This window comes from Microtus oregoni, unplaced genomic scaffold (assembly GCF_018167655.1).
Source record: "Microtus oregoni isolate MIOR12 unplaced genomic scaffold, Mior012 000035F_ref0000213, whole genome shotgun sequence".
Lineage (NCBI taxonomy): Eukaryota > Metazoa > Chordata > Mammalia > Rodentia > Cricetidae > Microtus > Microtus oregoni.
This window is the reverse complement of record NW_024543094.1, coordinates 21,573,104-21,586,831: the sequence shown is the minus strand read 5'-3', so window position 1 is coordinate 21,586,831 and position 13,728 is coordinate 21,573,104. Positions and strand designations below refer to the sequence as shown.

The window sequence follows — 13,728 nt, the reverse complement described above, 5'->3', positions numbered from 1 at the left end:
CCATTAGTTGACACAGATTCAGCCCCTTAATTCTTGTTCAAGGAAGGGAAGGAAAAGGAGCCGTCTGTATTCTCTGACCGTTGCCTTAGTGGGACTTAACACCTTTTTTTCAACCTTGATTACAAAGCTTGGAATTGGTTGTTCAGATGGTGTCTCGCTCGGTGGATTGAAGTGGAGTTGAACTAAGAAAATGGGATTTTTTGGTAAGCAATTTGAAGACAGTGGAGAAGGCCAATAGAAGTGATTCTAGGGATTTGTTTATATCACTTGTAAACAGAACTGTTAACTTAGCACTGTCAAGCATTGTCAGAACTTATGATCATAGGTCCAGTTAGGGCAGTCTTGGAGAGACTGGCCCATGGTGAGAATGATCCACAAGACATTTATAAAGAACAAGTGAGCAGACAGTTTCAAAATTTGTATTTCTAAAAACTCTGTACACAAATCTTTTTATACTTGTATGTCTCCGGAGCCTCATAAACTGCCCAATCTCAGGACTTAATAGCTAAAGAATTACTCAGAACCCAAGAGAGTTTCTGCTATGGATTAGGTCAATAGTTATTTACCATACTCAATAATGTAACAATAGTAAAGCCATTGCATGTTACCTAAAGAACATCAATACATGAAAACTAATTTTTCTCAAACCACAAAGATTAGTGAAAGAACAATTTTACGTTTTTAAAAGTGCGTGCCCTTTCCTTGGTTTTGCTTTCAATTCATTGTGACATACTACTACCTTGATTGAATTACACGAAGAAGATATCTCCCAAGAAGTAATGAAGATTTGAAAATAGTGGGTAATTTAATCCTTCATATAATTGCTGTTTTTTTCCCTTGTGAGATGGGGTCTCAGTATGTCACCAACTCAGGCCCACTATGTAATTCAGGCTGACTTTTAGATTCTTTTTATCTTATGAGTATGGGTGTTTTGCTTATATGCATGTCTGTGCATTACATTATGTCTGTGTCTTTGGAAACCAGAAGAGATCCCCTGGAACTGGAGTTATAGAAGGTTGTGAGCTTCCACGTGGGTGCTGGGAAGAGAACCTGGGCCTCTTGTAGAGCAACCAGTGCTCCTAGGCACTGAGCCATCTCTCCAGCCTCTGGCTTTAGATTGCTGATTCTCCTGCCTGAGTGTCCTGATTCCTGGGATTACTAATGTACAGTACCACACACAACTCTTTTAAGATAATTATGAATACTGTGACCGGAAATTATCAGTGAATTTCTATTCTCTTGATCTGAAACTCATTGGTCTGTTGTCCCCCCATCTTTGTCCTCTTTCTTTCTCTGTGTGCCCCTTCTCCCCAGCAGTTTTTATACACACCACGCAGATTCTCTACCACTAACTTATATCTGGTTCTTCAAATGAATCTTATTTACATACAAGTTTGCAACATCATGCATTGGCCTCTTGGAAAATGTAGATTTACTGAGCTACATAGATCTTTCAAATACTGACATTTCATTTGATAGTATTTAAAATTACATTCATGGGTAAGACCTTTGTCATCAGAAAGATTATAAGGTACCATATGATAGAGAATATGATTTTTTTTATCCTTCTTTAAAAGTTTAGCTTAGACCCTGAGATCTCAAATGTTATTAACAAATCTTATTCACTTCTAAGAAAAAGTGCTAGATACCAAGGCTAAGTGGCCATGTGCTTTGAAATGGTGTTCTATTCACCACTGGGTGGCTAACTTGGCATACAGCTTTGTTTCCTCCTGGCAGCAGACCATATATACTCCAGTGTGAGTGAGGAAGGCAGCTTCTGGTCCTCAGCTTAGAGGCTGCAAATCTGCTCCTGTGACTGTCCTTGTCATTGTGAGCATTGACTCATCAGTCGGCCTGGAGTAACTTTCCTTTAGGACCTGCTTTGGAAGAGTCTGAATATCTCCCACTAACACTTTGACTAAACTGCAGTCCACTTATTGGTCTTTACTTAGTATAAAGGACTTAAACTGGGTTATAGAAAAGAAAATCTCAGTTGTTGCTCGTTTAGACAGAAAGTTTTGCGTAAGTCATAGGTCAGCATCAGCTGAATGCTTGTTCAAGGAAACACTCACTTGCTGTTGCTTACCTCTGTCCTTCAGAGCCCTAGTGGGAAGCTGACTGATTTCCTGAGCTTTTACACGCTCCCCTCCACAGTTATGCACCATCCCGCTCACAAGAGCCTCAAGGCTGCCTATTCCTTCTACAACATTCACACAGAGACTCCCCTGCTGGACCTCATGAATGATGCGCTTATTATAGCCAAGTTGGTGAGTGTTGTTGCTTTTGTACTACAGGGCTCTCCTTAAGCAAGTCAACTTAACAGAAAGGTCCTCTGCAAGAGCAGTGTAGCTCTTGACCATGAAGCCACCTGTCTGGTCCCCTTCCCCAATTGTCTTTATAATACAATCTTCTAAGATGGTTCTTAGTCTTTGGCTTTATATTGTAGATACTTAGCCTTATAGGTGCATATTTAAGTTATTGTAGAGGAAATGATGTTATACAGAAATATATACACAAAGAATACATTAAGCCATTGGTATTTTAAACTTTTTATATTGGCAGAAAGGATTTGATGTATTCAATGCACTAGATTTGATGGAAAATAAAACCTTCTTGGAAAAACTCAAGTTTGGTATAGGAGATGGCAACTTACAGTATTATTTGTACAACTGGAGGTGTCCAGGGACAGACTCGGAAAAGGTGAGTAAGCTTGTTATGACAGTTCCATACCAGCTTCCTTCAGGATAAAGGGGCTTTTACTATTTCTGGGGTGGTACAGCATATATGGAGGTCAGTGGACAGCTATGGGAAGTCAGTCAGTACTCACCCTCTACCAGGGCTCCAAGGACTGAACCAAGGTCATCAGGCTTGTGTGGCAAGTGCCTTTACCTTCATAGCCAGCATCATGGCCCAAGGGAACTTTTAAAAACACAGATATAGTGTGCTCTATTATAACTCAATTTCCTCTTCCATTTATTTGGTCTAATCCCATTTTTTTTTCTTTCTTTAGGTTGGACTTGTTCTACAATAGGTGGATATGTTACTTATAGAAGGCTGACATTCTCATTTGTTAATACTCGATTTAGTGAATCCTGGAACTGCCATTCCAAAGAAGAATAAAAGCACAAGTTGAGTGAAATTGAAGTAGTTGCTAACAATCAGAACAGATGGCCAATAGTACACATACCTAGTTAGGATGTTGAGAGCCAATCTCTGCTGTTGACAGATGTGTGGGAGGGATGAAGGTGTCCACAGAGTTCTCATGGTAAAGAGAGGATGTTGTTCTTCCACTCTAGAAGTGGGATTGTTTCTCTGTGAACCAAACAGAAGTGGTGGCATCATGTTAAGAAAACCTTTGCTGTTAGGAGAGTCACTGCTGCTTTTCTGTTTATTAAGTGGTGATACACTTGTATAACAGAACAAGGATCCATATGTGTATCACCTTACATAATGCTACTGGGAATGTTTATAGAATTGACATGTGGTAGATAATTACGTATGGAGCAATATGAAAATGTACCAGTGACTTAGCACATTTATTATTCCATAAGAAGCATAGTAGCCAAATCAGCAAACATAACAGGTCTATCCCATAAGCATAGTAGCCAAATCAGTAAATATGCAGGTCTGTCCTTTGCTCTTCGGCAGGTCAGTGGATTGTTTCAAAAGCAAAATTTGGGCAAATGTTCAGCATGCTCACTAAAGAGTACACACCGACTGACCAGACCTTGAGACTGCTTGCAATCTCATTACTCAGCAGTGTCAAGGATGTATGAGGGAAAGGAAGTAAAAGCTCTAAGGTCAGATTAAATGCCCAGGAGTATAGTAGTGCTGTCAGCACACAGATGGTTTGAATGTTTTTATTATGCAAAATTGCACATGTTCCTTTATGCTGACTTTAATTTATCATGAAAATTGTCATGCTAATGGAAAATGTCTTACTTGTAAATACGTATTCATAATTTTGTTACTGATGTTGTTTTTACCTAGAATTTGAAAAACAAGTTTCACAGTGTACATATGTGTGTATATGCTGCCACTAATCCAAGGGAAAGTAAAATACTAAATAAGGCCATTGTATAGACTGGCCTTTGAGTCAGATGCCGCAAAGTAGATACTTCTTCCTGCCTTTACTACAGTGCCTCCGCCCCAGTCCAGAACACTACTTCAGACAATATGGCATTTCCTTCCCTACTAGAAAGGACTCACCAAATGTTACTTTTAGGTCGAGTCTTACCTGTTGGCTGTTCTGTACAGCTAGCAAGTTGAGAATGGTCGTTATTTTTTTTGAATGATTAGGGGAAATGGCCAAAAAACTGACATTTTTGTAGCATGCAAATCTTAGGAAATTCAAGTTTTATCAGAATACAGCCACATCTTCATTTATGACCTACCTATGGCTGCCTCATGCTACGAAGGGAAATTAAGTAGTTGTGATAGACTGGATTGTATTGCCTGCAAAGTTAAAATAGTTGCTGTCTGGCTGGCCTCTTAGCATATTTACGTACTGAGGTCCTAAGTAGGCCACAAATTGTGCCAGACCTGATAGCACCACTAGAGGGAGCACCTGGGCCTCACAAGTGGTGCAGAAGTGGGACCAGTACTGTCTGTCCCTAAAGACACATGACAGATTTCTTATTTCATATGGTCCATGCCCAACTGTCACATTTTTAAGAGAACATCTTCAGAAAATTAAACTACCTATTCATTGGAATACTGTTTAGAAAGACAGTATTAGGTAAGCGAGTTTAGTGAATCTGGATTTACAGCTCTTTGGAAATTGTTTCACTCCTTTTTTGTCTTAAACAAATTGAGTTTTCAGTTAGAAATGCCAGTCAGGAATTTTTTCATGGGCTTATTTACCTCATGAGGAAGCTTTTAAACCATCCCTTTAGAGGCTTACTGCACATTGCAGTTGTTAAAGAACTCATCGTTTTAAATACACTAATAGTTAACATTGGCATATTCATAATTTAAGCACATGATCCGTATTTTACAAATCAGTAACCAGTGCAATTGCTCGGATATAAAAATAGCTGTTAAAACCAGATACAAATGCAAAGTCTTCAGAGTTGTGTTTAAGTTGCCCCGTCTCTATATCCAAAATGTATTATAAGGTTTCTTTTCTTCAAAAAATGGAAATTTGTCAGATAGAACAAAGCTGGCACAGCCCATGAGTTCAACCAGAACTTGAGGTAAAAGTTTTAATATCCCATTTACTTCCTCCTAGAATGATTTTCAAGACACATAGTCAGTTCCTATCCAAAGCACTGGCAGCTTCGTTTCCTAGCCGGAAGACCCATTGAATCTCTCCTCTTGCCACATTTCACCTAAGTTACTACTGTAGTTAATTTTTGTTGTTAGTTTTACTTTTTTTTGTTTGTTTTGGTGCTGGGGATCAAGCCAGGGATTATGTGTGCTAAGTACATGTTCTATCACAGAGCTATACCCCCCAATGTATTTTGATAGATGTGTTAAGTATTGCAAGGAAATTAATGATATGCAGGGAGGGAATTCTTATTGAAATAACCTTATCAGGCTTTTCCCCCCTGTATCAATCAAGTCTTTCTCCAAGCTTGTGTCAATGCTTACCTACAAAGAAAGTCAAATTACCACAAGTAAAAATGGTATGCCGCTTTTGAAGACAGTGTACTGCTTAGCATTTAGTGTCTCTCCCTTACAACTGAGCACCTTCTCCAGTTGTTGCACCCACCTTATTAGACCATGTCTGTGGCCCATTTTCCAAGTTTGGTAGAGAAATGTTAAGTGCTGTAGGAAACTATGTTCTTGCAAGCAAGCATTGTACCAGCCTTTAAAGCAGTGAATTTATACACGCATGGACATTAGTCTCAATAAACTTTGGTTTTGTTAATCATCGTTTTTGAGTGTTTTCTGTACTTCATTGTTTTGTTTCAGTGTACCTGTTCCACCCAGTTAGAAAGACTTGCCATATCTGAAAGAACAACTCCATGCAGGATCCTAAGAATATATGTAAACATACTTTATTTGTTATAAACCTTATTTAGACCATATCCTTTAATGAAATGATAAGTTCATACAAACTACTTTGAAATGGATGTTTTACTTTTGGGTGGTTTCCTTATCTTATTAGGGTTGGGAATGAGTTTCTTTATTTTAAGGGGTTGTAGTATTACAGCTGAGTCCTGCCCACCTTCAGCAATCTTTCTCTTACTAAGTTTTGTAAGGTCATCAAATGAAGTGTCCAAAATCTCTTTGTCCTGGCTTTCCAACAATTCAATCTCTAAATTGTCTTTAGGATCTTGGGTTCTGTCTTGAAGCCATGGCACATGTAAGCTGGGCACCCTGGGAATGATGGCTCTTACTTCCTCAGCAAAGTCCATGGTGTTCTTTCTGAAGCCCAAGGCTAGCACACATTTTAAGCCAATGACAGGAGCAATTCTCTCGCTGAGCTGAGGAACCTGACAAGCAGGAACAGTTCTGCTTATACTCAGCTGAATCATGTGTGAGGTGATGATGGCAGGCTTGACTGACTTGCACACTAGAACCAGCAGCAGTTCATTCCTCTCCAGAGCTCTGGTGACTTCATTAACACCAATGACCAGCTGTTTTCTGACATGGGCTGGCGTCCACCCTGATACCTGTAGACTCCCATCATGCTCCTTCTTCAGATGCTTACTAATCTCAACATCTGGGGTACATCTTTGCTTTTCTACAAAAGGAGTTTTCTTCCGTTTCTTATCTTCAATTTTCTGAAATCCAATTGATTTAAACTTGTCTTCGAGGGTCTGTAATATAAAGTGTATGTCCTCTCTCTCCAAGGTGCTCCAGGAAATGACATATGGGTTGTTCAGTGATGTCTTTACAACCAGAGGTCTAGTCTTCCGAATAGATCCCCTCTTTGGTGCTTGAGGGGCTGCGGCCATCTTGAAAACCCTTCAGAAAGAAGCAAGATGATGAGATTCTCATGTTAGCAAGGCAGGTTCTGAGTATTTTGGTTCTATTCTCCAGTCTCGTTTTTTTATTCCAGATTGATATACTGTAATAGCAAGTCTAAGGCCCAATGAGGTAACCAGAAACATAACTTTTATGGTAAAATGAACTAATTTTAATTTCCCCTATTTTTTCATGGTATCAGGCAATGTGTGAATGGCTGATGTTAATTTGTTAGCTTCTTCTAAACTCTAGCTGGTGCCTTCCACTCATTTATTTTTAAAAAAATTAGTAACATTGAATAGGTTTGTGGATCACATCATAGAGCACACGTAGGGGTCAGAGGTTCTCTCCTTCTACCATGGAAGTCACAGGGAGAACTCTGGTCACAGGCCTTTATTCTCTGAATCATCTCATTTATCAGCACATGCATTGAGCTTCTCCATTGGGCAGATGGTGTTCTAGGCACAGCTGCGGGTAGGCAACAAGACCCTGTGCCCACACAGAGCTTATACCCTTTAATTTCTGAAAGTAATCATTAACCTATTTCCATGGCTAAAACTTCTATACTTTGTTAAGTCTCCTTCCTCCCATGATCTCCCAGGTTCCTTCCTAAAACACTCGGGATATACTGGCACATTTTTCCCTTTACATGATCACATGACTACTGCTTTGGCAGGCAATTTCATGAAAACTAAAAAAAATATTTGTGATGAAATAAAGATTAATCCATTAGGGAGAAATAAAGGGCTAGGCTCCTTCCGAAAGCATATTAAAAGCCATTGGCCTATTCATAATCTAGAGACCATGGTATTAACCTTAGAGTTAGTTAGGATGTTCTCAATCGCTCTCTAGTTGAGCATTCATTCATTTAGATTCAGTTTCCCTTTCCCAAAGGCAACTGTATACTTCCTTCTCAGTTTTCTCATTCCTAGAGTTCATCTGAGGGCTGTAAAGACCCAGTTGACAAACTTTAAGGAAGTCCCCTCTGATTAAGGGTCTTCTAATTCAGGGTACTTTCCACAACCCAGTTCTCTAACCCATGTGTAGGGTTCCCCAGTGTGTGGGTGGGTTAGGAAGCAGACTCACAGTCCAAACTGAGAATTAGTTTTTCTGAAGACTTCCTTGAATTACGGCTCCATCTCAGAAATAACAGGTAGCTTTTAGGAACATAAGGGTGGCTTATTCTCACCCTAGAGCTATTGAGCTGTGGGGGTGCTCCCGAGCCATGGGGGCTGGTAAGAAGATGCCCAGGTGAATTGGGTTGCCTTTCCAAACTACAGCCCTAAGAAATGGTATTGCAGACTCATTCCCCATCCTTATTCTTCTAGTCACCTTCATTCCAATGAGACCTGCAGCCTTGGTCCCATCAGTGCTACCCACTGGTATTAATACTTTTTCCTTCCCATTACTGCACTGCACTCTCCCAGTCAACTCATTAGCTCTGCTCCCCACAAACTCGGATTGAAAAACAAAAAGTCATCCAAATCTAGTGAGGTGACTGCCAGGAACTGGAAAGATAACGGCCCCACGACAGCTTTTTTCTTTTCCTTTTTTTTTTTTTTTGGTTATGTTTTTTGAGACAGGGTTTCTCTGTAGCTTTGGAGCCTGTCCTGGAACTAGCTCTTGTAGACCTTGAACCCACAAAGATCCGCCAGCCTCTGCCTCCTTAGTGCTGGGATTAAAGGCGTGCGCCACCACCGCCCGGCTACAGTTTTTACCAAACTGCAAATCAGTTACTGTATCTGACTAAACCATCCATTGGTGTAAGAGGGACATTCACACCTAAGATGTGCTGCAACCAAGGGGCAGCAAGATTGGGATCACTTCTCTGATACACAGAACCTGAAAGGGGAGCTTTAAAAGCTCTGTCTGCATAAGGTGACTGCCATGCCATATGAATTTTTTAAATGCTGATTAATAAGAACGGACCTTCACAGACAGAAAAACAGGGTGGACTTGCAAGTGCCTTGTCATCTATGTCTGCAAGCTGCTAGTGCCTATAGGATCAACTGCAAACTCAAGGGTTCCCTTTTTTACCCTCCCATTTCTCATAAGCTTTTCTCCTTTCACCCACCAGGCATATTATAGACTCGGCCTATTTAATGAAGCTTCTGGTTTCTCATGTCCGTATTCGCGTACACCCTGCCTAGGATACTACTCATAACCACCACACCGTTTCTTCATCAAATTCTTAAGGATTATCTTTGATGCCCGAAGCCATTAGGCTTTAAGCAAAGCAAAAGCCTCTGCGGGTAATAAGAGCGGCTGGCTCACTTTAAAACCAGAGTAGTGAGAAGGCAGGAGAGGCTTTTTCCTTAGGGTCAGGAAAAGGCTTTCTGGAGGAAGCGAATGCTATCTAAGAATTGCTTCCAAACGAAGTAGGAAGTGGGCAGCGGTGAATCCCAGAAGAGTATTAAAGCAAGTTTAGTGTCGCTGGGACAGAGGTGCTGGACTTGGAGTTACAGGATAAAGACAAGATGGTGGGCTCTAGAGTCTTGCAGTATTTAGCGCGATTAGAAAGGCGTCGCAGAAAAGACGCTGACTTTGGGAAGGGACCCTGGAAAGGCTGTCAGCAGCACAGAAGCTCCCGTGGTTTCGGGAGACTCAGGGACACTCACGTAACACCACACGAAGGAACACCCCCTCCCGGGGTGGATCGTGAGAACAGTTGGAAAGGGCCGCAGGGAGACCTGGAGTTGGGTGGCCGCAGAAGCGGGCACAGCCCCTTTCCCACCCGCCCCGCCCCGCGGTGACCGGGGTGCCCACGGGCTGGGACTCGGACCACGGGCGCGTGCCCACCTTTGCAGAAGCTCCCTGCGGAGACCACGTGACAGATGGATTCCTTGCTGCGACTCCGCCGTCACTGAGGGCACCAGTGTCGCCTCCACGTGCGCCTGCGCCGCGCCTGCGCAGAAGGATATCCCTGGCTGCCTGCCCTCGGCATGACGTCACACCCAGTAAGGTACTTAAACTGCAGCTGGCGACAGGTCGATCCGGGTGAGGGTGGGGGTGGGGGTGGGGGTGGGGGTAGGGGTGGGGATGGGGTGGGGGTGGGGGTGGGGGTGGGGGTGGGGGTGGGAGGAATCCCTAAGCGCGGAACAATGCTCCAGAGCAGCACTGCACAGGCTTTTAATCTGTCTCGCGAGAGTCTGTGGTTGCTGTAGTAACCAGCCGCTCTCGCTCGGATGCTTGTTTAAAGTTCTTGGATCCTGTCTTTCTGGTTTAGCCCAGTTGCTTTAGCCTTGGAATTCTGGCCCGCTATCTTTTTTCGTTCTAGGATCACAAAGTTCCAGCCCTTTTAGCCATCCATTCTCTGCACATGTCCCCGCGCCACGAAAATTAAATAAACAGGGGTTGTAGGGTTGAATGTAATTACGATTTATGTCATCTTGACAGCCCAGCATGTCTCTTTAGAATCATAGTCTCCTACCCTGGTCCTCAAAGACCCACTTCCATCTAATAAGGCATAGTCCATTCACTACAAACTTTGTAGGAGTGAAATCGCTGGCTTAGGCACTAACTCAGTATTAGCACATAAGGAAATATAAACTTTTTCAAGAGTAAATGGACCACCTTGTATCCCCAGAGGCAGCATTTGAGGTGGACATCTGTTACATATGCCATGTGTTTCACCTCAGATCTACGGGATATATTTGATCCTTCAACTCATATGGCCAGAAATAAGTAGAAAACAATACGTCAGGCTCTGGACACAATTGTAGTTGTGATCATACACAGCATGAACTAGGAAGTGGGTTGGCTGATCTCAGGAGGGGGTCTCTGTACAGGCTCAGGTCAACATAGTCCTGGTGGAAGAAGCTGCAGCCAGTACTTTCTACACATGTTGAGTTTGCTGCAGGTCACCCACTTGTCAATATCTGTACTCCAGCCAGAGGAAGGCAGTGACGTTCCCGTGAGTGAGACACGTGGTGGTGCAAGTGTCAATTCACGCGGGACTTCGGCTTCACATTGTTCAGCTGTGGGCCTCTGTATTTGTTCCCATTGGCTGCAGGGGGAAGCTTCTCTGATGAAGGCTGAGGAAGGCGTTGATCTACGTACGAGTATAGCAGAATGTCACTGGGAAACATTTTATTGCTATGCTCCTTTTGCAGAATCAGTATTTGGTTTCCCCCAGGTCCCCAGCTTATCTAGACTCTGGTTCTTGGCCACCTAAGCAGTGGCAGGTATGGGTTACATCCAGTAATCCAGTTAATCCAGTCAGGTATTGGGTGGTTACTATCATGAGCTTTGTGTCACAATTGAGCCAGCGTAGCTTGCATGTAGACGGGGTAGGGGTGGGGGGGTTGCAGCTGGGTTGATGTTAACCTTTCTCCTTTGGTGATGGGCAGAGTACCTTCCAGGACCACTATCTCTAGTCGGTATGGGTTAAGGCTCTAGGTAGGCAACAGCTTGACATCTGTGTTCTTTGGGTTGTGTAGGTGTTGTCCTCAGCAAGAGGACCTTACCATTAGTTTGTGTAGAACATCCATTAACCTTGACGATAGCCTAGTTTCTTCAGGAGTCCCCATGAGGCCACTTTGGCCAACACTTCAATTAAATGTCACCCATTCCCAGTACTTTGGAAGCTTCATTAATGACTACTTGATCATGCGGATGGTCTTTTTGATGTTTCATGTATTTGGTTTTTGAAAGTATTTTATTGAAAAATTTTGAGTCTATTTTCATTAGGGATATTGGTCTGTAATTCTCTTTCTTTGTTGAGTCTTTATGTGGTTCGGGTAACAGGGTAACTGTGATTCATAAAATGAACCAGACAATGTTCCTTCTGTTTCTATTTTGTGGAATAATTTGAGTATTGGCATTAATTCTTCTCTGAAGGTATGGTAGAATTCTGCACTAAACCATGTAAAACCATCTGACCCTGTGGATTTTCGCTTGGGAGACTTTTAATGACTGCTTCTATTTCACTAGGGTTTATAGGCTCATTGAACTTGTTTAACTGATCTTGATTTAATTCTGATAGGTGGTATATATCAAGGAAATAATCCATTTCTCTTAGCTTTTGCACCTTGGCAGAGTATAGGTTTTTAAAGTATGTCCTTATGATTCTGTGTATTTCCTCAAATCCTGGAAATTCATCCTCCATATCTATAGGCTTGTATTGCTGTCCCAGAACCATCAGCTGGACCGTAGAGATCCCTTCCTTTATAAATCTTATGATATTGTTAATGATGCAAGGTCCATAAGTCAAGGCCAATGGTAAGAAGACCTAGGGCCCACTCAGAGCCGAAAGGAGTATAGTTAACTAGGGTGACCAATTGAATAAGGATTTATACTATAATATGCTTCTTTCCTACTTTCCTAGTTTTATTTGATTAGGTTTATGGAGGCTTTTATGACACCTGAGTGGTTAGCATAAAAACAGCATTGTTCTCCCAGAGCCAGATATAGAACCTCCCCCCATTGAAGGAACAGTAAGTCTAAACCCCTCCTATTATGGGGGGCCACCCCAGCTAAAGAAGAGAGTGATTCCTCCAGATGGGTGATGAAATTTCTAGGGTGGCTGTGTCTGCATCTATGGCTGTGCTTGAAATCTTATAATTCCGATCTTGGAGGATTAGAGCTGAGGTTTCAGCGCCTATGAGAATGGATATTAGGACAGCTGGGAAAACCTCACATTTGGCTTATCCAACTGGTTGTAACTGATGGAGACTTCCTCAGGGAAACAAGCTATTTTTGTGACCAGCTGCACCAAGACAGAAACCCTGAATATCAGTTAAAACTTGCGCATGTATGCCGGGAGTTAAACCTGTGGTACAGGCCCACCAAGTATCATCCGGCAGAATTAAATATCCTGTCCCCAGTGGGTTGAGTTTCACTGCAGAATCAACATAGTTAGGTGGGGTTCGGCCCATGCAGAGGCTGTTTCCTGTTACCGATTGTAGTGTTAGTCTCCGTCTGCCTGAGTGTTGCCATCTGCATGACTGCGTGTCAGGGGAGCTGGTATAACGTCCCTGTGTTGCAATCTCCTCATTATAGTGTGGTCTTGTGTCTAGGGAGAGTGAACGAGCCCTGGTGAGTCTTTGCTTTGAGGCATTCAGAACCAGATAGGTATATCTTTGTAGATTAAAGAGGCCTGGATTAGAGGGTTGATTTGTGGGGGTAGAATCAGTTGTCAGAGACAAGGTCTTAGTTTTAAAGGCTTAGATTTCTTAGGCTTTGCTCTTTTTGACATTTGGGTGTTCATTACCCTATTGAGGCCCAAAGGCTTTTGTGGCTGTAGGGGCTGAACGTCTAACTGGAGATGAACAATGTTCCTGGGTCTTCCCCTATATCATCCCACCTGGTCATACAACCTTAAACCCAGGTTTTTCCTGAAGCCCAACTAAACATTTTTCTACCAGCACCTGTGAATTGAATTAATATTTGGTTACATGTCCCTGCTCCAGCAAACTTAGTTCATCAAGCACTCAAACATCTTGGTTGGTCTACCTACTTTCCCTTGACAAGGTCTCCATTCTTTGGGGCCTTCTGCCAGATATGACCCGTGGAGACACAGCTCCATGAAGCACAGAAATAGTCACTGACTCCTCCACTGGCCTCTACCTGTCTCTTTATCTGTTATACCCAGGACAAACATTAAAATGGGTGACTTCTTGTAATGTAGTATCACACACCTCAGTCCAACCATAAAGCATCCCCAAGTCAAAGTATAGATCAGGTCCCTATAGGTACTGCATGGGAAGTCCAGCTCAGGATCCTTCCCGTGCCAGCATTGATGATTTCCTAGGTGAGAATAAAGGGTAGGTGGGGGTTGTGGTCCCCTAGAGTGACCAGACTGGAAAGCCCCTG

The 13,728-nt window shown here is 42.5% G+C and overlaps 3 protein-coding genes across 5 annotated transcripts in view; 2 read left to right on the top strand and 1 right to left on the bottom strand.

The window, feature by feature from the left end:
• The window catches only part of Nmt2 (N-myristoyltransferase 2), a 45,045-nt gene extending 39,173 nt beyond the window's left edge, over positions 1-5,872 (top strand). For all 3 annotated transcript variants that reach the window (XM_041630738.1, XM_041630737.1, XM_041630736.1), the window contains 3 exons: positions 2,100-2,267; positions 2,563-2,700; positions 3,011-5,872. In XM_041630738.1, coding sequence (XP_041486672.1) covers positions 2,100-2,267; positions 2,563-2,700; positions 3,011-3,031 — 327 coding nt within the window. In that variant the 3' untranslated portion in view covers positions 3,032-5,872. The remainder of the gene's footprint in view (positions 1-2,099; positions 2,268-2,562; positions 2,701-3,010) is intronic.
• A 120-nt stretch (positions 5,873-5,992) lies between these two features.
• On the bottom strand, positions 5,993-9,911 carry Rpp38 (ribonuclease P/MRP subunit p38). The gene is made up of 2 exons (XM_041630748.1): positions 9,715-9,911; positions 5,993-6,915 (listed from the first exon to the last, which is right to left on the bottom strand). Exon 2 carries the CDS (start codon positions 6,903-6,905, stop codon positions 6,063-6,065), a length of 843 nt encoding a protein of 280 aa, XP_041486682.1. The 5' UTR covers positions 6,906-6,915; positions 9,715-9,911; the 3' UTR covers positions 5,993-6,062.
• The window catches only part of LOC121432574, a 50,496-nt gene continuing 46,160 nt past the window's right edge, over positions 9,393-13,728 (top strand). The window contains exons 1-2 of the mRNA XM_041630609.1: positions 9,393-9,533; positions 9,626-9,877. Of these exons, the coding sequence (XP_041486543.1) occupies positions 9,393-9,533; positions 9,626-9,877 (393 nt within the window). The remainder of the gene's footprint in view (positions 9,534-9,625; positions 9,878-13,728) is intronic.